At 41.6% G+C, this 22482-nt stretch overlaps 1 protein-coding gene across 5 annotated transcripts in view; it reads right to left on the bottom strand.

Moving 5' to 3' along the window:
• The window catches only part of SORCS1 (sortilin related VPS10 domain containing receptor 1), a 520496-nt gene that overhangs the window by 135962 nt on the left and 362052 nt on the right, over positions 1-22482 (bottom strand). For all 5 annotated transcript variants that reach the window (XM_078077135.1, XM_078077131.1, XM_078077132.1 and 2 more), the window contains exons 6-8: positions 20173-20237; positions 5851-5969; positions 3018-3107 (exon numbers count right to left, since the gene is read on the bottom strand). In XM_078077135.1, the coding sequence (XP_077933261.1) occupies positions 3018-3107; positions 5851-5969; positions 20173-20237 (274 nt within the window). The remainder of the gene's footprint in view (positions 1-3017; positions 3108-5850; positions 5970-20172; positions 20238-22482) is intronic.

Raw genomic sequence — 22482 nt, 5'->3', positions numbered from 1 at the left:
AAAGCACAAACAAACAAAACACAGAGAAAGAGAAATTGGTAAGCTAGTTGAAGGCTTCAAAGCAGGTTAGTGGCAGATGCAGGTCTGGAATCCAGGCCTTCTGCTGCCAACCAACCTCTGCACCACCCACGCCCCTGTTCCCATCGATCTCCCACCACAGAGGCAACTAGATCCATTCTGATAATAATATTACCTTGCTTTTATAGAGTATCTGTCCTCCAAAATGCTCAAAGCACTTTCATATGTATTGCCTCATTCATCTACCTTGAGTAGCTCAGAATGAGCTGCACATAAGTTAAGGCAAGGAAACCGTCACCATGTCTCCCAGCCTGGGTTGGGGGGAGGGCTCATGCTTTTAATAGCGGCAGCAACATTAAAGTCTCCCCATCTCCCTCTCCGGTCAGTGTTACCATTATGTTATTATTATTATTTTTTTAACACAGCTCAGGATAACCATGGTCTTTCAAGAGCTGATACAATGCAGTGGATGATTACAGAAAATTTGAACATGAAAGTGCTGGTTTGTCTCGATTCCTTTGGTGGGCATAAAGCTTTGTTCCTTTCCAGCCAAGGCAGCCCTGGCTTTGATAGAAGGCCGTGAAATACAGGCGCCTTTCTGGCAGATCGCTCCACCCAAGCTGGGGCTATTCTTTGAAGGTGTAATGGGATTGTAATGAGACGTCTCATTGCCTTAAGTAATAAACACCTGTTTGGACCACATAATACGTTCATTTGCTGTGCTGGCTCCTATTTTTCCAGGGATGAGAGAAATTAATCATGGCGTTCTACCCTCATACCTCGGATGAGGCTAGTAATGGAGCATGCTCATCTGGGATAGCAAGGGGAGGGGACAGACAGCTGATTCAGGGTAAAAGTATCACTTTTCCTTCCAGAATGGCTGGATGTCACTGGGGGCAAGTGTCAACAGTGATCCGTGTGATGGCTATGAACAAGCAACACAAAGGATGTGTTTCCTAACACTCCAGCAAGAGATCCAAAGATGGTTCTTTGGTTTTAAATGACCATTCCTGGGACTCCTTAGGTCCACAGGACATTTTCTTTTGATGGTCCTCCAGTATATCAAAATTTGTGGGGGATCGGCTATCTTCTAATAGTAAGCTATTAATTTATTTCAAGAGAAGAAAAGTATAATACAAAGGATGCCAATTTGGGAGCTCAGGAGACTTGAGTGCTTGCCTCACTTGGGCTGCAAACAGCTTTTGGTTTGGCTGGGACTTATTCCACACAAAGAGTATATTCCCAGGAGAGAACACAAGAGGAGTGACTCATATCTGCTGCTTCCTGATTTGGTCTCAATTCCCACATGCCTCTTGAGGGAGAGCATCTCCCTGCACTGACTTTAATTCTTATTTTTAAAGGTGTAAATCTTGCAAGCTAAACTACTGCATTTGCTGACCAATCAAAGAAATAGCAATTTATTTCAGCACTCAAGGAGAAAAAAACAAAAACAAAAACAAAATGGCTCTGTTGGACTTACTGAGGAGGCATGATCATATCCCTCATGGACCTTCCTAAAAGATTATCCAGTGTAATTTTAACAACACTCAGATTTAATTTTACATATGGACTTTACCCGATTTTCATCTGAGGCACAAGTCCAAAGTTGTAAGTGCTTGTCTTTTTTAAAACACTTTATTTATTTATTTATTTATTTTAAAGATTTTACTTATTTATTTGACAGGCAGAGACGCAGCGAGAGAGGGAACACAAGCAGGGGGAGTGGGAGAGGGAGAAGCAGGTTTACGGCTGAGCAGGGAGCCTGATGCGGGGCTCGATCCCAGGACCCTGGGATCATGACCTGAGCCGAAGGCAGACGCTTAACGACTGAGCCACCCAGGCGCCCCGAAAACACCTGAATCAAGAGCAGGGAGCATTTAAGTGTATAAGTCACAGACATATAGTTCTGGGCAATTACCACTGTCATTAATCTCTTAGCAGCTGGAAATAAGAACTACTAACATGGATATTGTTCCCTGGAGTCAACAGTGCAATTTAATGTGTGTAGTTATCTTGAATGGGCCAATGTCTCAGCCCACCTTACTATCCTGCTAGGCTTAGGGGCAGAGTGATGGCCAAGAAGGAGAATTCTGCCTGTAGAGGCCAGAGCAACTGGCTACCACTGGCTCTCCTAGAAGAGGAGACCTGTGATGTCCTTGTGCTATCCCATGATTTCCTGGCAGCTAGCTGGTGTTGGTCCAGGACAGCATACTACAAAGTCATGGATAAAAACACAAGATAAGGAGTCATGAACACTCAATCAAAAAAAGTTCCCTATGTTCTTTGTCCAACCTAAAGGTTGCAAAGCTGAGCTACAACTACATTTAAACCTGCACTGTCCCCTCCTACAGCCATACATACCTCCCTTGCTCTAAGATCAAGACACAATACATTAACTATTTCAGACCACAAATCCACATAACTTTGAGCTCCCAAGTCAGTTTGTCCTCCACTAGGTGGTGCTCCATATTAACACAGTTGTTCAGTGTTTCTAGAAAGATAGCCCAGGGATGTCAGCAGTTGAGAGTGTCTTTAACTTCTGTCTGTCATTATTTTCAAAGGAGTATGTCTTTGGGGAAGTTCAAAAAATTAGCTGTGCCTCAGAACTCTAAAACCAGTCTCATAAGTTCCATCAAGAGACAAAGCAAAGGCTGGGTGTCATCTAGATGCACCACCTCTCAATAATTAACAATAAAATGGGATAGAAACGTATCACACCTGTTGTACTGATATAACGTGTATCCAAAGCCTATTTTCTGTCTTTCTAGAATACCTATACATACTGCTTGAAAATCTTTATTACTGAAAAACAAAAGCAAATCAGTTGACAATCTATTCAGATGCTCCTATAGCAAGAATTAGAGCGAGAGAGAAGTTGAAAAACGTTCATGGGGGGATGCGAAAAGATAAATGAATATGAGGGTCCTTGGGAAAGGGGTGAAGGCGAGAATATGGGAACTAGAAAAATACTGAAATGAAGAAATCCATTCAGGTCATACCTTGGGCAAAGCATATTTGGGCAGCTTCATTTGGGCAAAGGCATTCCTCCGGTAGGACACGTAGTAATGTGGCCGTCCTCCCGATGTCAGCTGGATCACAAACACAAAGGTAAGAGGAGCTATTATAACAGTTACAGGCCATAGAGAAACAGCCTCGATGGCGGGGGCTAGCTGCCAACCCAGCAGTGTGAATGACTATTGTGGACAAGTGTGAAGAACTAGAGTTCCGTTCAAAAACAACTCATACAGTGTATGTGAGTTGGTCTGAGGCGCAAGCTAAACCCACTGCATGAAAATATAATTCTTCAATTTGCACTGTGGCTCAGAAGCCAGGATACATTTTCAGTTTCTTTCTTTTCTTCTTCTTCTTTTTTTTTTAATGACACAAGCCACAGAGTAGATTAGCTTCACGTCCGTCAGCAGTCCCCAGCTGTCTAGCCCGACTATGGGCGTGCAAACAGGTCCCCGAGCCATACCGGAAGGAAATGGCCCAGGTCAGACAGTGCCAGAGCAGAAACCCCTCACCTCTGAGCACTGAATTCCATTTGCTGCTGTCACATTGATGCCTCTGAGTACGTCTCAGGTCCAGCAGTGCTGCTGACACAGTAGACGGGAAGCCGGCCAGCATCGTGGTCCAAAATCACTACAGATCTCTATCTCCCAGAAGAGAACTGTGAGCGACCTCCTCCACGTCTGTCTGGCACATACAGCCCCATGAACCCCGTGGGTGCCAGGGAGGGCAAGAAGGGGTGCGGTCTCCACCTCAGCATGAGCACTATCCCGTGCAGTGTCCCGGGCTCCACTGACCATCTCTCTCCTCTGTGGCCACTCTTGTTTTTCAGCTTTATTGAGATACTATTCACATATAACGTATGTGAGTTTAAGACGTACCTGATGGTTTGATGCATGTGTATACTGCAAAATGATTACCACCATAAGGTTAGTTCACACCTCTGTCTCCTCACTTAATTATGATATTTTGCGTGTGGTGATATCTTTAAAAATCTACTGTCTTAACAACTGTCAAGTATATATTACAGTGTTGTTGATTATAGTCACTATGCTGTATGTACATTAGATCCACAGAAGTTACTCATTTAATAGCTGGAAATGTGTACCCTTTGACTCCCATCTCCCCACCTCCTAACCCCGGGCAACCACCATCTACTCCCTGTTTCTGTAACTTGGTTTAGCTGCTCTTTTTTTTTTTTTTTAAGATTTTATTTATTCATTTGAGACACAGAGATATATATAGAGAGAGAGCATGAGCAGTGGGAGAAGCAGAGGCAGAGGGAGAAACAGGCTCCCCGCTGAGCCAGGAGCCCGATGCGGGGCTCGATCCCAGGACTCTGGGATCATGACCCGAGCCGAAGGCAGACGCTTAACCATCTGAGCCACCCAGGCATCCCTAGCTGCTCTTAATCCATATAAATATCCAGAGTTGGGATACCAGCTAGAGTGTGCATGCTCAGACTGTGTCAACACATGCTCTGGGGGAACGTCCCCAGACACATAAAAAAGTGACCAGAAGTTATCATTTCTCCATTATGGAGCCAGATCACCTCACAGTCCTCGTGATGGGCTGTAGGATCATGTTCACAGTGGCATGGGTAGAAAATATATGACACTCTAAATGCAGAAGGGATTCCCATTTGTAAGTTACATATGTGGATTATAAACCATTATTAGAAAACAGAAAAAGTTGCTGGGAGAAACAGTGATAGAGAAATGAATTATAGATAGAACCCATATGTGTAACCATTTTAATATCACTTGATAATTTGATGTTGAAGCTATCAGAGTACTCATTACTCATTTCCCTAAGGAAACCTGATGTGTGTGTGTGTGTGTGTGTGTGTGTGTAGTCATCTGTGAAACATTTTAAGAGTACATAGGCTGATGTTGGGCATTTTGAACATTTGCTTCCTCAAAACATGGGATTGAATATTCTTAATTATGATTTCTTGTCCAAACACATAAACAGTGTTTAGAATGTGTCTCAATCATAGTGAAATTGTGTGTATATGTATATATAGTATGTATGTATAAATAAATAAGTAAATATACATAAATATATATTTAATATATAAACATATAAACTACACAGATATAAACTATTTAGCAATTGTACCTTTGCCACTCTTAGTACGGGAAGCAATAAGTGAGGTCTATCCAAACTTAACTAATAACTGACGCATTATCTAAACAAGCCTAGAATTTTCCTTAAATGCTGAAAAGAAGCAAAGCATACTTGCTCCCTGTCTCTTCTAACCATTCAACCTCAAAGGTCTGCCACTGTCTTCAGGGGTGAAAAACCCGGCTGAGCACATCTCATCTCATCTAATTCTGATCCCAATCACAGTCAGAGCCTGAAAATAATGGCTGATTACTCTCCCACCTCACCCCTGCCTCCCACCACCTCCAGCTACCCCACAGCTTCCTGCTCCCATCTGTTTCTCTATTTTTAAGGTGAATATTGGGGAACAGGCTGATTGGCTGACTATTCTGATAGGAAGAGACTGACATATCCGCTCAGTCCCATGAAGGCAGAGGAGGGAGGTGAGTAGAAGTGTGCATCATTCTAAGACAACCTTGACCTCCATGATCCCACATTGATAAGGTCCTCCAGACAATGCCCAAAGGAGTTAATTAATATTCTGTTAGCATAGAAGCTTCAACACTTGGTAATGCTCCCTTTGTCAAAAAGAGAATGATTTTTTTTTCTTTCCTTTTTTACTCTTAAGGGAGTGTAAGCAGGCTAAGGAGGGTGCATTAGGACAGAAGCAGGAAAGAGAAATGTCTGAGACAATCAGCAGAAGTGGATCTTTCATACCTGAACAAACACGTAATCATCCTGGACAATCAAAGAGTCTGGGTCAATGTAGCCTGGGAAAGGTTTATTTCTGTTGGCCTCTGTGCAGTTCTGCATTCGGCAAGTTAGGTACTGTGAATCTGAAAAAAAAAAATGGGTACAGGGCATGTATACACACAGAGTATTGGACTCGGAGTGGACATTGTCCATTTCCCTTGCTATCTCCAATTCTTTAAACAAACCTCACATTCTTTAACTGCATTATTGATCCAATTATTATTGTTAAAAGCAGTATCGTTACTATTTTACTCACTTCCTAGCAACACCATCACCACTACGCCCCAGTGCCTCCACCAAATCTTGCCAGCCTGGAACACTAAATTCTCATTAATTAATTCTCCCCTCCCAAACCTAAATGAAAACATTTTTAAAAACTGCCATTAATACTAGTGATTTTGTTGGGTACTTTTTGTTTTGTTTTGTTTTGCACTTGTAGGCTCTTTCTCCACACTTTGACCTTTGACCAACAGGCAGGGAAACATGGTCATACACGCAATCACCAGTCATCTCATGCAAGAAGTGCACTGTTATAAACAGGAAGATTCTATATCAAGAAAAAGGCTTTTCTTCTCCTAAGAATTAGAAGGGAAACAGAATAGAGAGGAGATTCCTGAGTCCAAAGCTCTGCTCTCATTTTACAGAAAAGTAAACTAATCCCACCTGAGACTTCTGCTGCAGCAGAAGACCCTCTTCTGCCTCTCCCAGCAGATGGGAAACCTATCAGTGATAATAACTTTTACATGGATTTGATATTTATTGCTGGAAGTACACTGTACCAGGGAGGTTGTCTTGGTTTTTAGACTACAACTATTCTGCCCTGTCTACTGATCAGATGTCGCTTCCTTACTTAAAACTCCTTTGCCTCATTGTATTTAAAATAAATTCAAACCCTCTAGGACCCACCACTCCAATTTCCCCACATGCTAATCTCTTTTTCTCATTTGGCCTCCTTTATGTTCGGAAATGTGGCCAAACTTTCTACCCACGTAAGAGACTTTTCATTTGTATTCCCTCTGCCTGAAATGCTTCTCTCCAGGTTGTTCACAAAGAAAGTTCCAGATTTCAGCGCAGTATTACTTCGGAGAGTCTTCCATGATTACTATTGATCACACACCATTTTGTCAATTCCCTTCATGGAATTTATCACAATATAAAATACCTGTTCCTTATTTATTTCTGTCCTTCTCCATTAGAATATAATCTCCTTGAAGACAGTGACTGCCTTTTCTGGTTGTTCACTAACGTACTCCAGGTTCTAATACTGTTCCAGGCACATATTGGGAAATAAGTAAATACTCACTGGAATGTGCTTCTTGATTGAAATATATATATTTTGAATGTAAAATAAAGTTTTGCTTTTTTATTTTGATGCTGAATGAAAGGATAAGTTTGCTTTTAGGACATCAGGGATATACACAGAAATCCACTCTTTCAAATTAAAAAGAAATCAGGAGATGAAGACTTACATGAAATGGGGGTACGCAATACTATTGGGTTGGATACAAGGATTCACTAATGACTTCCTGAAGAAAATTTCCAGGATCATCTTTACTTAAGGAACTTGGGTAAACCTGTATTCTAGAAGGAGGACCACTAGGGGGCAGCATGCACGTTTGCTCCATCTGACCAATGACTGATGTAATTGCTGATAAGCTCTTAGGAGACTGTGGAGGAGACCTTTATCTATAATATTCCTTCATCCTACTGCCATCTGTGCGGATGGGATGGCTCTGAAGTACTTTAAGCCATCTAGTCCCGGTGAAACCATCTCCAGAAATAAACTAAAGAAGAGCCACTACTCACTCTTAATTATCTCCTTTTGCAAACATTCTTAGTTTTAGTTATCATAGTTTTGTTTTCAGGCATAACTCAAGATCTTTCTTCTTGAAGAAAATTTCTGTGACTCAGTCCTACCCCACCACTACAGCACACAAAAATCTTTACCTCACAATTTCACACTCCACCAGAACCTTCTACAACTTTTAATCAACTTCTGTTTTCCTAAAGGTAGCCTGGGGTCACAGAAACAATGGACACTGGCAAGCTAGGAGACCTGGGCTTGAGTTCTGGTTTGATCACTTACTAGCTGCATAGTTCAAAAGAAATCATTTCATCCTCCTGAGTCTTGCCACCCACATTCATTAAATGGGGATGCCAACGTCAACGCTCTTGCAGTTTGGCTCTAATTAATGTATATGCTACATGTTTTTCTAAACTCAAATGTGTACAGATCTCAGTTGTTATCAGTAATGGTAATATTCCTATTTTCTCTTTTGCTACCTTCCACAGTGATAAGATCAGTTTGGGGTCACATAGGAGGTCCTTTAAAAGGGTAGTTAAACTGAATTTGAGCACTCCAGTTATGTTTCTCTATCAGTTATGTTCCCTTGGTGACCTGCCAATACCCATTCTTCCCAGCCTCTTTAATGGAAAAGCCAATACTGGATCTGTAGGCTTGTCCTTCCTCCTGTGTGACTGATAAGTGCTCATATGCAAGGATTAATCCTTTTGGGTCTATGCCCATTCAAGGTCTTCCTACTCCCCTTGCCACTGGTTGGTTCAGGAAAGGGCATTAAAACCCTGTCATAGTAAATGAGAAGAGAGGGAGGTCTTTTAAGGGGCTGCAGGGGAGGGACCAGGAGCTGCAGCAGAAGACCCTCTTCTGCCTCTCTAGAACACTGTGTCCAATGGGATGCTTGGGACTGCGTTAGCCTTCTTTTTACACAGAGGAGCCAGTTTTACAGTTAAGCTTATATAATGAGTATGCAAAGAGATGGAAAGGACCTATTTCCAGATGACGCTGAGTTACTGATTGTACTGAGCCCAGAGTTGCTCTTTCTCTGTGCTTCTTATGTGAGATAATGAATAAAAACAATGATTAACCAAACTGAATCAAAAGTTCTTGATTAAGAGGTCTTGGTCTTCAAACTACAAATACAACTTCCAATCAGAATTTCTTGGGACTGCCACCTAATGAGGAGTTCTTGATAAATACACAGTGCTTGTTTTATGTGTAATGGAGTCTAAGAGTTTCTTTCTTAAGACTTTAACCTCCTTTTCAAAGGTTCCTGAACAAGCACAAGATGGAAAATATAAAGATACAATTTTCATATTTATAACTCAACTATTCGGAAATTCTGAATCTAAGGGATTTGGGAAGAAAATAAAAGAACAGGGAAACTAACATTTGTTGACCATCTATGTACCAGGTACTCTGAAGCATGTTCACCTTTATTTCATACATTTAATCTTCACAGTATGACAAAGTATAATATATCAACTGATTTTTTAGATAAAGAGAATGAAGCTCAAATAGATCATGATTTATAGAAATGGCATTATGGGTTTCAAACTTGGTTGGCTCCAAGGCTTTTATTTCTACTACTCTATGCTGTGTGAAAAATGCCCATGAACTGGGGGCCAATTTTTGTTAAGTATAATTTGGCTTTGAGCTAAGTATCAATGCATATACCTAGATACAAAAAAAAAAAAAAAAAAGACCAGTAAATTTATATTTTTGTGGGGTAATTTGGCAATATGAATCAAGATCCTTGAAAATGAGATCTTTTAAGCTCACGTTCATTTCTGAGAATTCTACCCAAGGAAATAATTAATGATCTATGCAAAGATTTAGCTATTTCAATATTCATCAGTGTTGTTTATAATAGAAAGAGAAAAGAATGGCCAAAAATGGGGGAATAAGTTTTGAAAACCTCAGAACATGTACAGTTTGTGATTAAAACCGTGCTTCTAAAGAGTATATGAGTATGTACAGAAGTGCTTAATACTTTTCATATAATAAAAACAGGTTACCAATTAATAATATTGTATCAATGTTAATTTCTTAGTTTTGAAAAACAGACCTTGGTTGTTCAAGATGCTAACATTAGCAGAAGCTAGGTAAAGCTGTACTACTGTCTTGGTAACTTTTCTGTTTACCTAAAATTATTCTAAAATAAAAGTTTTTTAAAAGTAGGTTACCAAAATACGTGTGCATCAACCAGATTCTGGGCAAGTTGTATATATAGATACCTACATATGCATGTTTGCACTGGAAAAATGAATAAAAGATATATAGGAGATGTCAACAGTAACATACAGGCAGTGATGTGAGAGAGGGAGACTACTCTGTGCAAATCCCCCGGTCAGCATCTCTCAGCCCAGGGGTGGAGGGGGTGTGGTCCACGGTAGGCTTGTGAGATCTGTCTCTCAAGACTTAGAGAACCATCTCTAATTCCTCTGCTTTTCGATCTTACTCCACATGACACATATTGAAGTGGAGCACTATGAGCAATACATGCCATGAGCCTGTCCTTGGGCTAAGAAATACAGAAGCTTCAACTGGGTGACACAAGGAAAGCCCCAGGTAGAGGTCTTAAAATCATTTCTTGTTTAGAGTGGCTCAAAGTGAAATTTGCAAGCTGAAGGGGAAATGAACAGTTTTGAGCTGCCTGCCCCTGGTAAAGTGCTCCTGGTTTGTTCTCTTTCTCCTTCTAATGGAAACAGAAAGAAATTGGCTGCACTTCATAATGAGGGACCAATCACTCTTATTCCCCTTGGGGCTTGCTGTAATAACATTAAGTATGATGAACTCTTTCCATATTCAATTCTAGTGAGTGTATGATGCGATTCCATAGGAAGTATCTTGTAATTTGGCATTAATTAACGTCAATTAATGCATGCAACTGCTAGACTTTAGAATTAATTTCATTACTTTCCCCACACAGATGTTTTCCTTGCCATAGATAATTAGGGCCCTGTGAGCTCTTCGCAGGCACCCTCACTCTTTGCAACAGTTGCTGCTTAGCATCACGCAGTTCCACCCCTGCGAAATCTGTGATCTAGAGAAAGGCCGCCTTTCAAGGGCCAGGCTTTGAGCAGAGGGACAGGGCTTTAAACGCAGGTTCAAGGCCTGCTAGCTTGGTAAACCTAAGCAGTGGCTGCACCTCTCTCAACGCCGATCTGTAAAATGGGAACGGGTGCGAGGCATCTTTCCAGCGGCCGTGACGAGGGAAGAGCTCAGTCATGAAAGGCAAAGAGTCCGGTGCCGGGCTAGTCTGTGCTCCAGGAACAGGAGCTGGGGCTGCTACTGAGTGGTCTCTCTTTATTCACCAGTACTGCCTACTGTCTCACGGAACCGACTGTAAAATACTCCAGATACTTCTACCTGACACAGTAGCTTTCTTCATGTTCAATGTGTGGTTTGGGTTAAAGACTTGTTTTCTTTAAGTAATTTTTTTAATGACACCGTGAAAAATATTCTCCTTGCATAACTAATAGAGAATGGTGTGAGGCAGTGGTCAGTGGGGAGACCTGGCAAATAACTCGGGCTATGGGGAGGACATGGGAGGCGCGCGGGAGCCCAGCACACGGGGCCAGCCAGCCTGCGGCCACATTGCTCTGCAAGTGCGCGCTTCTGCTGGGGGTGATGTTCTAGGTCCTAGGTCTATCTGCACCATGCTGTGTGACTCAGAGAAGGTCACTTACCGAGCGAGCTAGGCTTCAGATTTCTCCTCTATGTAATGAGGGTTATTAGAACTTTACAATTCAAAAAGGATGTTAAGAATCAGACTATCACTTTAACATCCGACAGGTCTTTACTGTACGCATTGAAACCTGTCCGCTTCCCACCCCTGCACTAACAAATAAACCTCTGTCATGTTGGTAAATCTGTATCATCAGACTTCTGCAATTTCTAAACAGCACGCTCATTCCTGGCTGACACCCTATGTTCATTCAGACGGTTCCTCTGGTTTGAACTGCCCTTCCCTTGCCTGCCTCCCCATCCAAATACATCCTGGGCTTTTCTTCTATGGAGTTTTTCCTGAGGCTTGGGCTGACCTCTCCCCAGAATCTCTCCAAAGATGGCAGCAGCACCATTAACCTCCAGAACAACCAGAGCAACCCTCTCCTCCGGGCTAGGAACCATGCTAAATGAATTGCATGCTTTTTCTCTTTTAAATTTTATAAAAAAAAAAATTCCAGAAAGTGGTAGCTTTTACAGATGAAGAACTCCAGACTTAGGGATGAGATTTGTATAAGCTCAAATGCTAGTAAATGAAATGCATCACAGATCTCTAGGACTCTACCACTGATTTTATCATTCAACAAATATTTATTTGGCACCAAATCCTTTCATATACCTTAATATTATAAATGTTTCATTTTAAACAAAACCATAAACTCTGTAGGCAGTCACAAACACTTTGAAACTCTCCCCACCCCCCACTTATTTTCAACTTTAAAACAGGGCAGTTTTTAAAGCCCATATATCTGCATATATATTTTCCTTATGTTCTTTATGTTGTTCTATTATTTTAGAACCTTCATATTAAATGTTCCCACCCAACACACACACACACACACACACACACACACACACACACGTCAACATGCTTGTGCTCACGTACACTTCATTACCATCAGGGTTCTGGAACCCTCTGCGGCATGTACCAGTTAGAAATTGACATCTGCAAAACTGAGACTCCAGCTGTGGCCCCTGAAAAGACTAAGTTTAATACATTTCTTATAAACTTAGATCAAATGTTCTCCCTCAATATAATGACATTGTGGCATTGCGTTCTTCTATGAAATCTCTTGATTTTGGTCCAGGATAACTTTCTAAATGTTGTCTTTTATGGCTAGCCTTCTGACATTTAGGAGGCCATGATTACTACAGGAAAAGTTCTGAGATCATAAATTTTTTTGCCAAGCACAAGACTAGAAATTAGGGACATGAAAGAGGCCCTAAGGACATAATAATTTAATACTAATACAAAACATCACTTGCCAACTACAGTGCAGTGTGGTGAGTGTACCTTAGGAAGGATCAGGTGTGTCCCACCCCACAGGTGAGGGACACACAAATTTATACCCTTCCACAGATGGTCTACTTTGTGCCAGGACTTCTCCTTGACTGCAGCTATTTTACTTTGCATCACCACAACTGTGGACCTGTTATGCCTCCCTGGCCTACAGTACTTTGGGGGACAGAGACCACTTTACTATTCATTCTAGTGCACAGAGGGAACAATGACCTGTGTGGGGGTAGGGCAAGGACACCTGTGGAAGGCTTCGTGGAGGAGCTGAGAAAAGTCTGGAAGGCTGCTTGGAACGGTGATAGGGTGAGTGATAAGGATGACTCCAGAAAGAAGGAACACTGGTGAGAGCACAGAGGCATGAGGGGGAGGGTATGAGATGTGTCTGAGGAATGCTCCCTGTCTGTTCTGTGGGAAAACCACACTGGAAATCCAGTTTAATTGAGAAAAGACACAAAGTTATCTAGAAGGTCACACCGAAGCACATTTGTTCAAACAACTTTCCAAATGGTAGGAAAGCCAGAAGGAATAAAAGCAGGAATAAAAATGGGAATGAGAAAGAGAGGAAGGGGAGAAATGAAAGCAGTTTGGTGCATGGGGGAAAAGCACACAGAATTTTTTCCAGGGTTTTTGGGGAAGGGGTGTACAATGTCTGCTTAGATGTGTTCACATGTTATGTGATTAATTTCAGGACAAAGAGTCAGTTCAAGGGATTGCCTCTGAGGCATGTGGGTATGGTCAATCCACTATTTCTTCACTTACTAACTTTCTATTTTTATCACCCTCAATACCAAATATCATACTTGGAACATGGCCAATGTTCAACCAAGACCAATAGGGTACAATTTCTGCCTTTCATGGTGGAATGAACAAAGATGACACATTGGCCTGTCCTGTCCATATCGCTGGCCTTCCCGCTATCCCCCAGCCCCTGCCAAGCATGGCCATACTCCATATCATTTGCATGAGCTGTTCCATCTGTCTGGAATGCCATTCCACCAGGCTGTCTCCCTTACTTCCATAAAGACTTGGCTCAAACATCAAATGTCGGGGCGCCTGGGTGGCTCAGTCGTTAAGCGTCTGCCTTCGGCTCGGGTCATGATCTCAGGGTCCTGGGATCGAGCCTCACATCGGGCTCCCTGCTCGGCGGGAAGCCTGCCTCTCCCTCTCCCACTCCCCCTGCTTGTGTTCCCTCTCTCGCTGTGTCTCTCTCTGTCAAGGAAATAAATAAAATCTTAAAAAAAAAAAAAAAAAAAAAAAAAAAACATCAAATGCCACCTTATCAGAGATTCCTTCCTTGACCTCCCCTCCCCCTCAATCACTATTCCCCTTGCTCTGCTTTGTTTTACTTCCTGGAACTTAGCACCACTTGGCATTATACACACGTTTAGAATGTCTCCCCTAACTATAAGGGAAACTATGAGAGCAGGGCCTTTGCAACGTTCCCTCCTATCTCCCATCCGTGTCTACGACAGCATGCAGCACAGCATACAGGTCCAACAGTATCTGCTGCATGAATGAATGATAGAGCTTCAAATTCTAGCCCTGAGGCAATGGCCGAAACATTTAATCACTAAAAGCCTTGTTTTCCTCAAAGTTAAAATGAGAAAAATAATAACAGAGCCTACTTATAAGAATCGGTGTAAGTAATGCAGCTGAAAAGTACCTAGTACTGCATAGCACCAGGCGAATGAGAGGAATATAATGCATAGTACTAGCATCACTGCTGCTCGGGAACATACAGGACCCAGGAAGGGAATGTGTAAGTGCCAAGACCATTAGGACACTTTTTTTTTTTTTTTTTTTTTTTTTTTTTTGGAAGCAGGAGTAAGAAGCATTAGGAATTTTCCAGACACTTGGAAATTGCCATCCATGTTATATGGACTAGTGCTGCTATGTCCTGGGGGATCCTGAAAACCCAGGAGAGATGCAGACCTCTGTCACTGATTGAGGGCCGGGGGAAAACGGGCTTCTGCACACTCCGTCCTCGCTTCCTGAGCATGAGAAGTAAGGGCACAGACCTCCTCCCGGCCTGCTGGGCACACAACATGCAAGGGAAGTAGCACAGAAGCGTACAAAGAGCCCACTCTGAAAGCTGCCCAGCGGGGCCCGCTCCTGCATGTTCCTGTCAGGTTTTCACGGCTGTGTGGGGAGGCCTGTGTTACCGTGTTGCATGCTTTTCCGGTTGGTTTTCAGGGCTGTCTTTTTTTTTTTTTTTTAAAGATTTTATTTATTTATCTGAGAGAGAGAATGGGAGACAGAGAGCATGAGAGGGAGAGGATCAGAGGGAGAAGCAGACTCCCCGCTGAGCGGGGAGCCTGATGTGGGACTCGATCCTGGGACTCCAGGATCATGACCTGAGCCGAAGGCAGTTGCTTAACCAACTGAGCCACCCAGGCGCCCTTCAGGGCTGTCTTTAAGGCTACTAAATCAGAAAGGCCAAGTTGAAATCACTAGGGGTTGAAATCAAGCGGCTTTTGCAATATGAACAATGGGGTCAGAAGGAGGCAGCCAGGAGAAAAAGCCAAGTGCAAGGTGCCCCTGCGCACCCTCATCCCTGATGCCTGCTGTGGGAACAGGCAAGAGGGGAGAGGTGCTTTTTCAGCACGTGGGGACTAGGAGGGGGCCATCGGAGCCTGCAGCTGCCCCGAACTGGAAACTTCTAGCCTCTTCCCAGGTCCCACCCCAGGAACTATTCCTAAACTGACTGAAAAGAAGGTAAATGAAGGTTATGAAATGTGGGGTCAAATAATGCCAGTTGGTGGGCCAGCGCTGGGACCTTCACTGGAGTGGGAGTGGCCAGTTTGACTTTTTTTTTTTTTTTTTTTTGTATAGAAATGCCAAAGTGTTCGTCTTCTCCGGAACATTAAAAAGATTTGCTATCTTTTAAAGGTGCACTGATGAGGAAATACAAATAGCCAAGAAAAATAAATAAAAATACCTCATTCACGATTAAATAAATGAAAATGAAAACAATAAGGATATAGCTCTTTGCTCATCAGATGGGTTATGTTTAAAAAATCTTTGATAATGTCTCGGGCTACTGAAGGCTTACAAACACAAGCATCCTAGCATCATCATACTGACAGTGTGCAATGATACAACCATCTCAGAGGACAATGTAACAAGTATACAATGTGTATCATTGTATATCAATGTACACACTCTCAGACCCGGAATTTGCCTTCAATAATTTCTCTTCCCAGCAGTGCTTACTGCCTGCACAAGTCCAAATGCTTACTAACCAAATCAGTAATGTGTGGGTGTCTGTGTGTGATGTATTAGCACTACATGAAAGAGCCAAACCTCTACAGGTCTATTAATGAGAGAAGGGCTAACAAGAGCACAGTTGACTGCACAAAGTGTGTTTGTTTGTGGGTTTTTTCTTTCTTTTTTTTTTTTTTTGTAGTCATCGGTCACAAAGTGGCTACATTTACATGTACTGATATGGAAAAACTGTAACTTGCTATTGTGTTCCCCAACAGTGAATTTGGCATAATGGTTTTACAACACGAACATTTGTGAATGTGTATGTATGTGTACTCACATACATATTCACCTGTGTAAGCCCAAACAATTTCTGTAAACATGCAGAAGAAATAAAAACAAAAACAAAAACAAAAACAAAAACAAAACAAAAAAAAAACCATAGTACCTCTGGAAAATGGGAATGAAGGTCAAGAAGTGGATTTTAGGGCGCCTGGGTGGCTCAGTTGGTTAAGCGACTGCCTTTGGCTCAGGTCATGATCCCAGGATCCTGGGATCGAGTCCCACATCAGGTTCCCCTGCTCTGCAGAGATCCTGCTTCTCTCTCTGCCTCTGCCTGCCACTCCCCCTGCTCATGCTCTCTCTCTCTCTCTCTCTCTGTCTAATAAATTAAAAAAAAAAAAAATCTTTAAAAAAATAAAAAAATAAAAAAAAAAAAAGAAGTGGATTTTACTTTTCACTTGATGCACCTGAGTACAGCTTATCCTTTTTATTGTCATTGTTGCTACTCTTGTTGTTATAAAAGTAATCTATTTCTATAGGAAGAACTGAAAGCACCCCATAGGTCACCTACTGAGGCCTGATGAGAACTGAGGTCTCCATCCCAGCCCCTCAGCATTGTACCCATGCTCCCCCTATTCAGACGTTGCTAGGCAAGCCGCTCAATATGCAAGTCAATTGGAGCACTGGAAAATGGGAAGTAGAATGGGATGTCCAGTTCTCACCCAAGACCAGAATTTGTGGGAAGGTGGTTATATAAAGTTGTGACTCTCCTCTGATTTTTATTTCAGCTTGTAAAATGCTAGTCTGTGGTTCATTTCAGCAAGAGTTTTTGGACAATCATTTTCACAGTTGATTAAAGGGCCAAGGTTGTTTCTCCCCAGTGAAAGAGATTAGTCCTTGTGCAAGTTGTTACAAGGTTACTTACTCATGCAAATAGACAATGAGCCCAGTAATTGTCCCCTGTTCCCTGTCCGTGTTAGCACGGATCACCACCAGTACGGAAATAGTCGTGTCACTGACCAGGCCTTTCATTTCAGAAGTCAGAGGGAGGAGCGATAAAGGTCAAACCTGGTACTGCAGGTTTTCTTGCAAGATGATATTTATACATGTGCATAGAGAACTCTGCATTCCCATGTAATTGCCATGTGAAGAATTCTGATCACAGTTACATTCTTTTCCTCCAAAATCACATAAATGTAACATGCAGTACACAATTTCAGGGAGTTAGTGAGGTTCTTAAACTTATCCATTAGCCCTCAGGACTCTGTAGACCCTATGGTTAAAGCCCTTCTTTAAGAAGACATGCTTACACAGATAAGGTTATGTATTAAGTCAACAAATGGGTCAGTCTCTGAGCTTTGTTTGTACAAAGAATCAAAATAAAATGAGATATGGCTTTACACAAAGCTTTCAATCCAGCAGTTTAGTCAACATTTTCTAACTACATACATTACATACATATACAGAAATGCACCTATATTAGGTGAATCAATAGAATAGGTTTCCTTTTTATGGTTTTAATGCACTGGGCAGCAGTTTTAATGTACTGGGTGCATAGGATGCCTGAGTGCATGCACATTCATACACACACACGATAGTCAAACAGTAAAATCTTTGTCTCTGGGATGAGGACCTGCCAGTTTGTCCTCAGTTAAATGCAGGGGCCAATAACAAATGCCACATCCAATAAACATGTTCAAAATTTTCCAATAATAATTCCTGTGATTGATGGTAATTGAGGTTGCTCTCCCCCGCCTGCCTCCCAAGGCAGAGAGGTAATGCAAGGAAGAATAACATCCTTGTCACAGTGTAAACTACAAGACATCCAGATCCCAGAGCACAGTGGCAGAAATGTCTATGGTAGTCATAGACTGTCGCAGAGCAAGGGAAAAAAAAAAAAAAAAAAAAAGCTCTTTCCAGAGCTTATCTGCCCTCAGCTATGGAGCTCTGGAGACGTCAGGTGAAGTAGAAATCAATTATAAAGTGTAATCTAGGGAAATGTGAAATGAGACTAAAACTGAACTTTGAATAACTTTGTAAGCCACCCTATGGGGATGAGTCAAATAAGCTATTGAGGGCTTGTTCCTGTGTCAATATAACAGAATTCCTGAATCCATTAAAATCAGAAAGCAATCACTTATCCAAAGTCAAAATATCGTATTATTTTGGCATATACTCTACAAGATGTATAAACAATGGGTTCCACAGACAAATTTTGTCCTGAATACTACTGAAGGGATAGAAATACAAGAAGGATCTCAATCAGAAAATAGAGAAGTGACATACAGACATTAGAATTCCTGGAGCAACTGACCAGCCTGGAACCTGGGTTTAATAAATACAGTCTTCACTACACATGCTAATACCTTACTACTCTGATCTCTCTGTGCTCTTTCCTTCTCTCCTCTTCCTCTCTGTTTCTTTGCCCTGGAGTCCTGGTTACCAAGTACCTTGAGAAAAAGGAAGAGGGAGAGGAAGGAAGAAAGAGAGAGAGAGAGAGAGAAAGATAAAGAGAGGGACTGGATATGATACAGAAAAAATCTCTTTTTTTAATACCCAGTCAGGTCAGGCATTATGCCTAGATCCTTTATTTCAATTGGTAGGTAATTTTTTTTTTTCTGTTTTGTTTTGACAGGGATGACTTTTCAAATTAAACCCCTTTATTGAATTTTCACTCTTGGGTAGTTTCTGAAGATGCTGCCTTTGCAAAAAGGTAAAATAAAATAAATAAAATTAGAACTGATCTATTTCATGCCATGTGAAAGCTGAGCCCGAGATGACAGTTTGGCATTATCAACCTTCATGGCTGCAGGGAGCATAGGAATAATGTTGGGTGAAAGAAAACATGCACATCAGGGAAAGTGACGGCCTTATTGTTTTCAGGATATGGGGTTATGTGCGTTAGATGCCACAAGCCAGAAGTAGTATTATCCCCAAAAGCTTGAAAATGAAAGCAATCTGGGATGTTACCAATTCCATCCGGAGCTTCCTAAACAAGAGGTGCAGTCATGGGAGACAGACCCTAAAGCTCTTTCATTAGTTTTTCATTGTGGGACTTTGTTACTTTAAATGTGTTCTGCTGACCAGCAGCACGGGCTTCATCTGGGAACTTATTAGGAATGCAGACTCTTGAGCCCCTGTTGAATCAGAATCCACATTTTAACAAGATCCCTCGTTGGGCCATATTATGTTCAGATTTGAGGTGCAATGCCCTAAAATTTTCCAACTTAGTAAGTGACTTGGTCACCCTGACAATTGGTCAACTATGTATTCACTCACTCAACTAATATTTACTAAGCTCCATCTACATGTGGACAATGTGGCATGTGCTGGAGACGTGATATTGACTGAAGATGCACACGGCCCCTCCTATCCTAGAACCCAGAGGCCAATTCATTGTAATTAATCACTATGGATGGTTCAGACGTAAACATCCATTTCTACTTTTTTAGCTTTTTATTTTGAAATAATTTTAGGCTCACATAAAAGTTGCAAAAACTAGTATAGAGAGTTGCCCTGTACCCTTCTCTTGGCTTCCCCCAAAGATAACATCCAGTATAACCACAGAATGAAAGCAAATAAAATATGAAATTTGTTTAGAATGGGAGTTCAAGAAAGACTCTCCTAAGAAATGGATTCCTTCTCTGGTTCTGATATTATTCTATGGTTTTTTTTGAAACTATATCTGTTAAAATAAGGAAACTGGAAAAACAAATCAAAACAAAACAGCAGCAAAAACATAATCATAACAATAACTACAAAAACACTTCAGAAATAAGAAACAGGGGCATTTCCTCATTACCTGGAAAGGAAAACACCTTGGCTGGATGAGAGATGTTGGAAATTGTTAAGACAACTCTGGATTACTAAGGACTTGAACTACTGCTGCTACGTTTCCCTAGACACAGACTCGGCTCATGGCAGATTGGGAAAACTAGTATTACTATGAACATCATGGAGAAGACGAATTACTTACGACCATCTACAGTTCTGGCCTCGAGATGCACAAGATCTGGTTCCTTATTTGACCCCATCACAGACCTAAAAAAAAAAAAAAAAATGGAGAAACAGGAAAAGGAAGACCAACATTAATGACTTCACATGTGCCTCAGAGAAACTCAGTGGAGCCCAGGGACTACTGATGTTCACAGGATTTAAACACCACAATCCTTGGAATCTATCTGCCGTATTTATTTATATAGCCTGACAGTAAAATTTCCACTTCAAATAAAAGCTATAATGAAATCTTTATTTGATGAAGGCCAGGCTTAACTCTGACAAGGATATTGCGTGTTATTAGCTCCGACCTGCAAATAAGTCCTACACATGGCCTGGATGTCCTCCTGTGACAATCTCACTAACAATATGTTAGACTTTCAAGACACACCAGGCAAATTCCAGGCAGGCTACTTTAGCTGGGTTGCTTGAAAAGTGATTTCCATAGCAAACTGATCTAATTAATTTTTTCATTTGAAATTAGCAGAACTAGGTCCTCCTATCCTACGCACTATGAACATATCATGTGACCCCACCCGATGCAGGGCCCAGTACGGCACAGAGGGACCACTCTCTGTATCGCTGAACCAGTGTGAGAGGAAAATGCAAATGCACCACACTTCACGGTAGGTGCTTGAAACCGTATGTATAAGTAAAATAAAATAAAAGCAAAATAAAAGTCTATTTAAAATGCTTGGAGGCACCTATTATTTAGCATAATCTTTTAGTAAGCCTTATTAAGTAGAAAATAATTATTCTGTTACCTGAGCTATAATAGATAGTCAAATGTTGAATGAAAGAAGGAAGGAAATGAACAGAGGGAGGGAGTATATAATGGTCTGTGAGCTCTTTGAAATAAGTAAATTAATCATTGTCCTAAGGGCATTCCCAGAACTCTTCTTATTTGAACTCATTTTCTGAGCTCAAAGAGTCTGAGGCATAGCTAGCTTAGTCTCTCTTCATCTTAAGAAGTCTCCTAAAGGCCCAATTATCACTGTCAGTAACTTTTCTCTGATTGATACATGGCCTGAAATTCAGAGTCTATGCTCAAAACACTAAACCCTGCTTTCTTCTCTCCAACAGCCGAAAAGTCCTAATAAGGGTTTGATAATTTTCCCCAAAGAGCCAGGGTACACGCACTGGGACACTCCACATCCTTGGAATCTGAATGCGGGCAGTCGGTGATAATCTGACCGTCACTTCAGTTGCTGGTCCAGGGAGGGTGGCTCTCCATTTCCGACACTGAAGCCCCGACTGGATCCACAGGCGACCTCTTCTGACGAGGCCACAGTCAGGAGATTAAGAAAGAAAACAAGCTCCTTAAAAGCCTTCCAGCTAGAAATCTCAGTGGCTAACTGGTTTTTGTAAATTATTAGTGGGTAGTTCCATGCTGTTCACCTCCCACGGTGCCGGCTACCCTGAGTTTCTTCCTTGAAATGACTAGCACCTGTGATTCCCAGAAGGCTGGCATTGCAGAAACACAATGGTAAAAACTAGCATGCAGACCTATCTGCTTGGCTCATGGTGAGTGTCAGTGCGAGATGCAATAAGTACCCTGCATCCAGTTGCATCTTTCCATGTGCTCATGGCCCCAAATCAATAAGGGCAGTTGTCTCTTAAGATCTTTTGTTATTTCTAACAGAATTAACAAGATTGATAAACCCCTGGCCAGACTTATCAAAAAGAAAAGAGAAATGACCCAAATCAACAAAATCATGAATGAAAGTGGAGAAATCACAACCAACACCAAAGAAATACAAACAATTATAAGAACATATTATGAGCAACTATATGCCAGCAAATTAGATAATCTGGAAGAAATGGATGCATTCCTAGACATGTATCAACTACCAAAACTGAACCAGGAAGAAATAGAAAACCTGAACAGACCTATAACCACCAAGGAAATTGAAGCAGTCATCAAATATCTCCCAAAAAACAAAAGCCCAGGGCCAGATGGCTTCCCAGGGGAATTCTACCAAACATTTCAAGAAGAATTAATACCTATCCTTCTGAAACTGTTCCAAAAAATAGAAATGGAAGGAAAACTTCTAAACTCGTTTTATGAGGCCCCCATTACCTTGATCCCCAAACCAGACAAAGACCCCATCAAAAAGGAGAATTACAGACCAATATCCTTGATGAACATGGAGGCAAAAATTCTCACCAAAATACTAGCCAGTAGGATCCAACAGTACATTAAAAGGATTATTCACCACGACCAAGTGGGATTTATCCCTGGGCTGGAAGGTTAGTTCAACAACCGCAAATCAATCAATGTGATACAATA

The sequence above is a fragment of the Halichoerus grypus genome, chromosome 7 (assembly GCF_964656455.1).
Source record: "Halichoerus grypus chromosome 7, mHalGry1.hap1.1, whole genome shotgun sequence".
Lineage (NCBI taxonomy): Eukaryota > Metazoa > Chordata > Mammalia > Carnivora > Phocidae > Halichoerus > Halichoerus grypus.
Note: the sequence above shows the minus strand (reverse complement) of the source record. Positions and strands in the feature narration are given on the sequence as shown.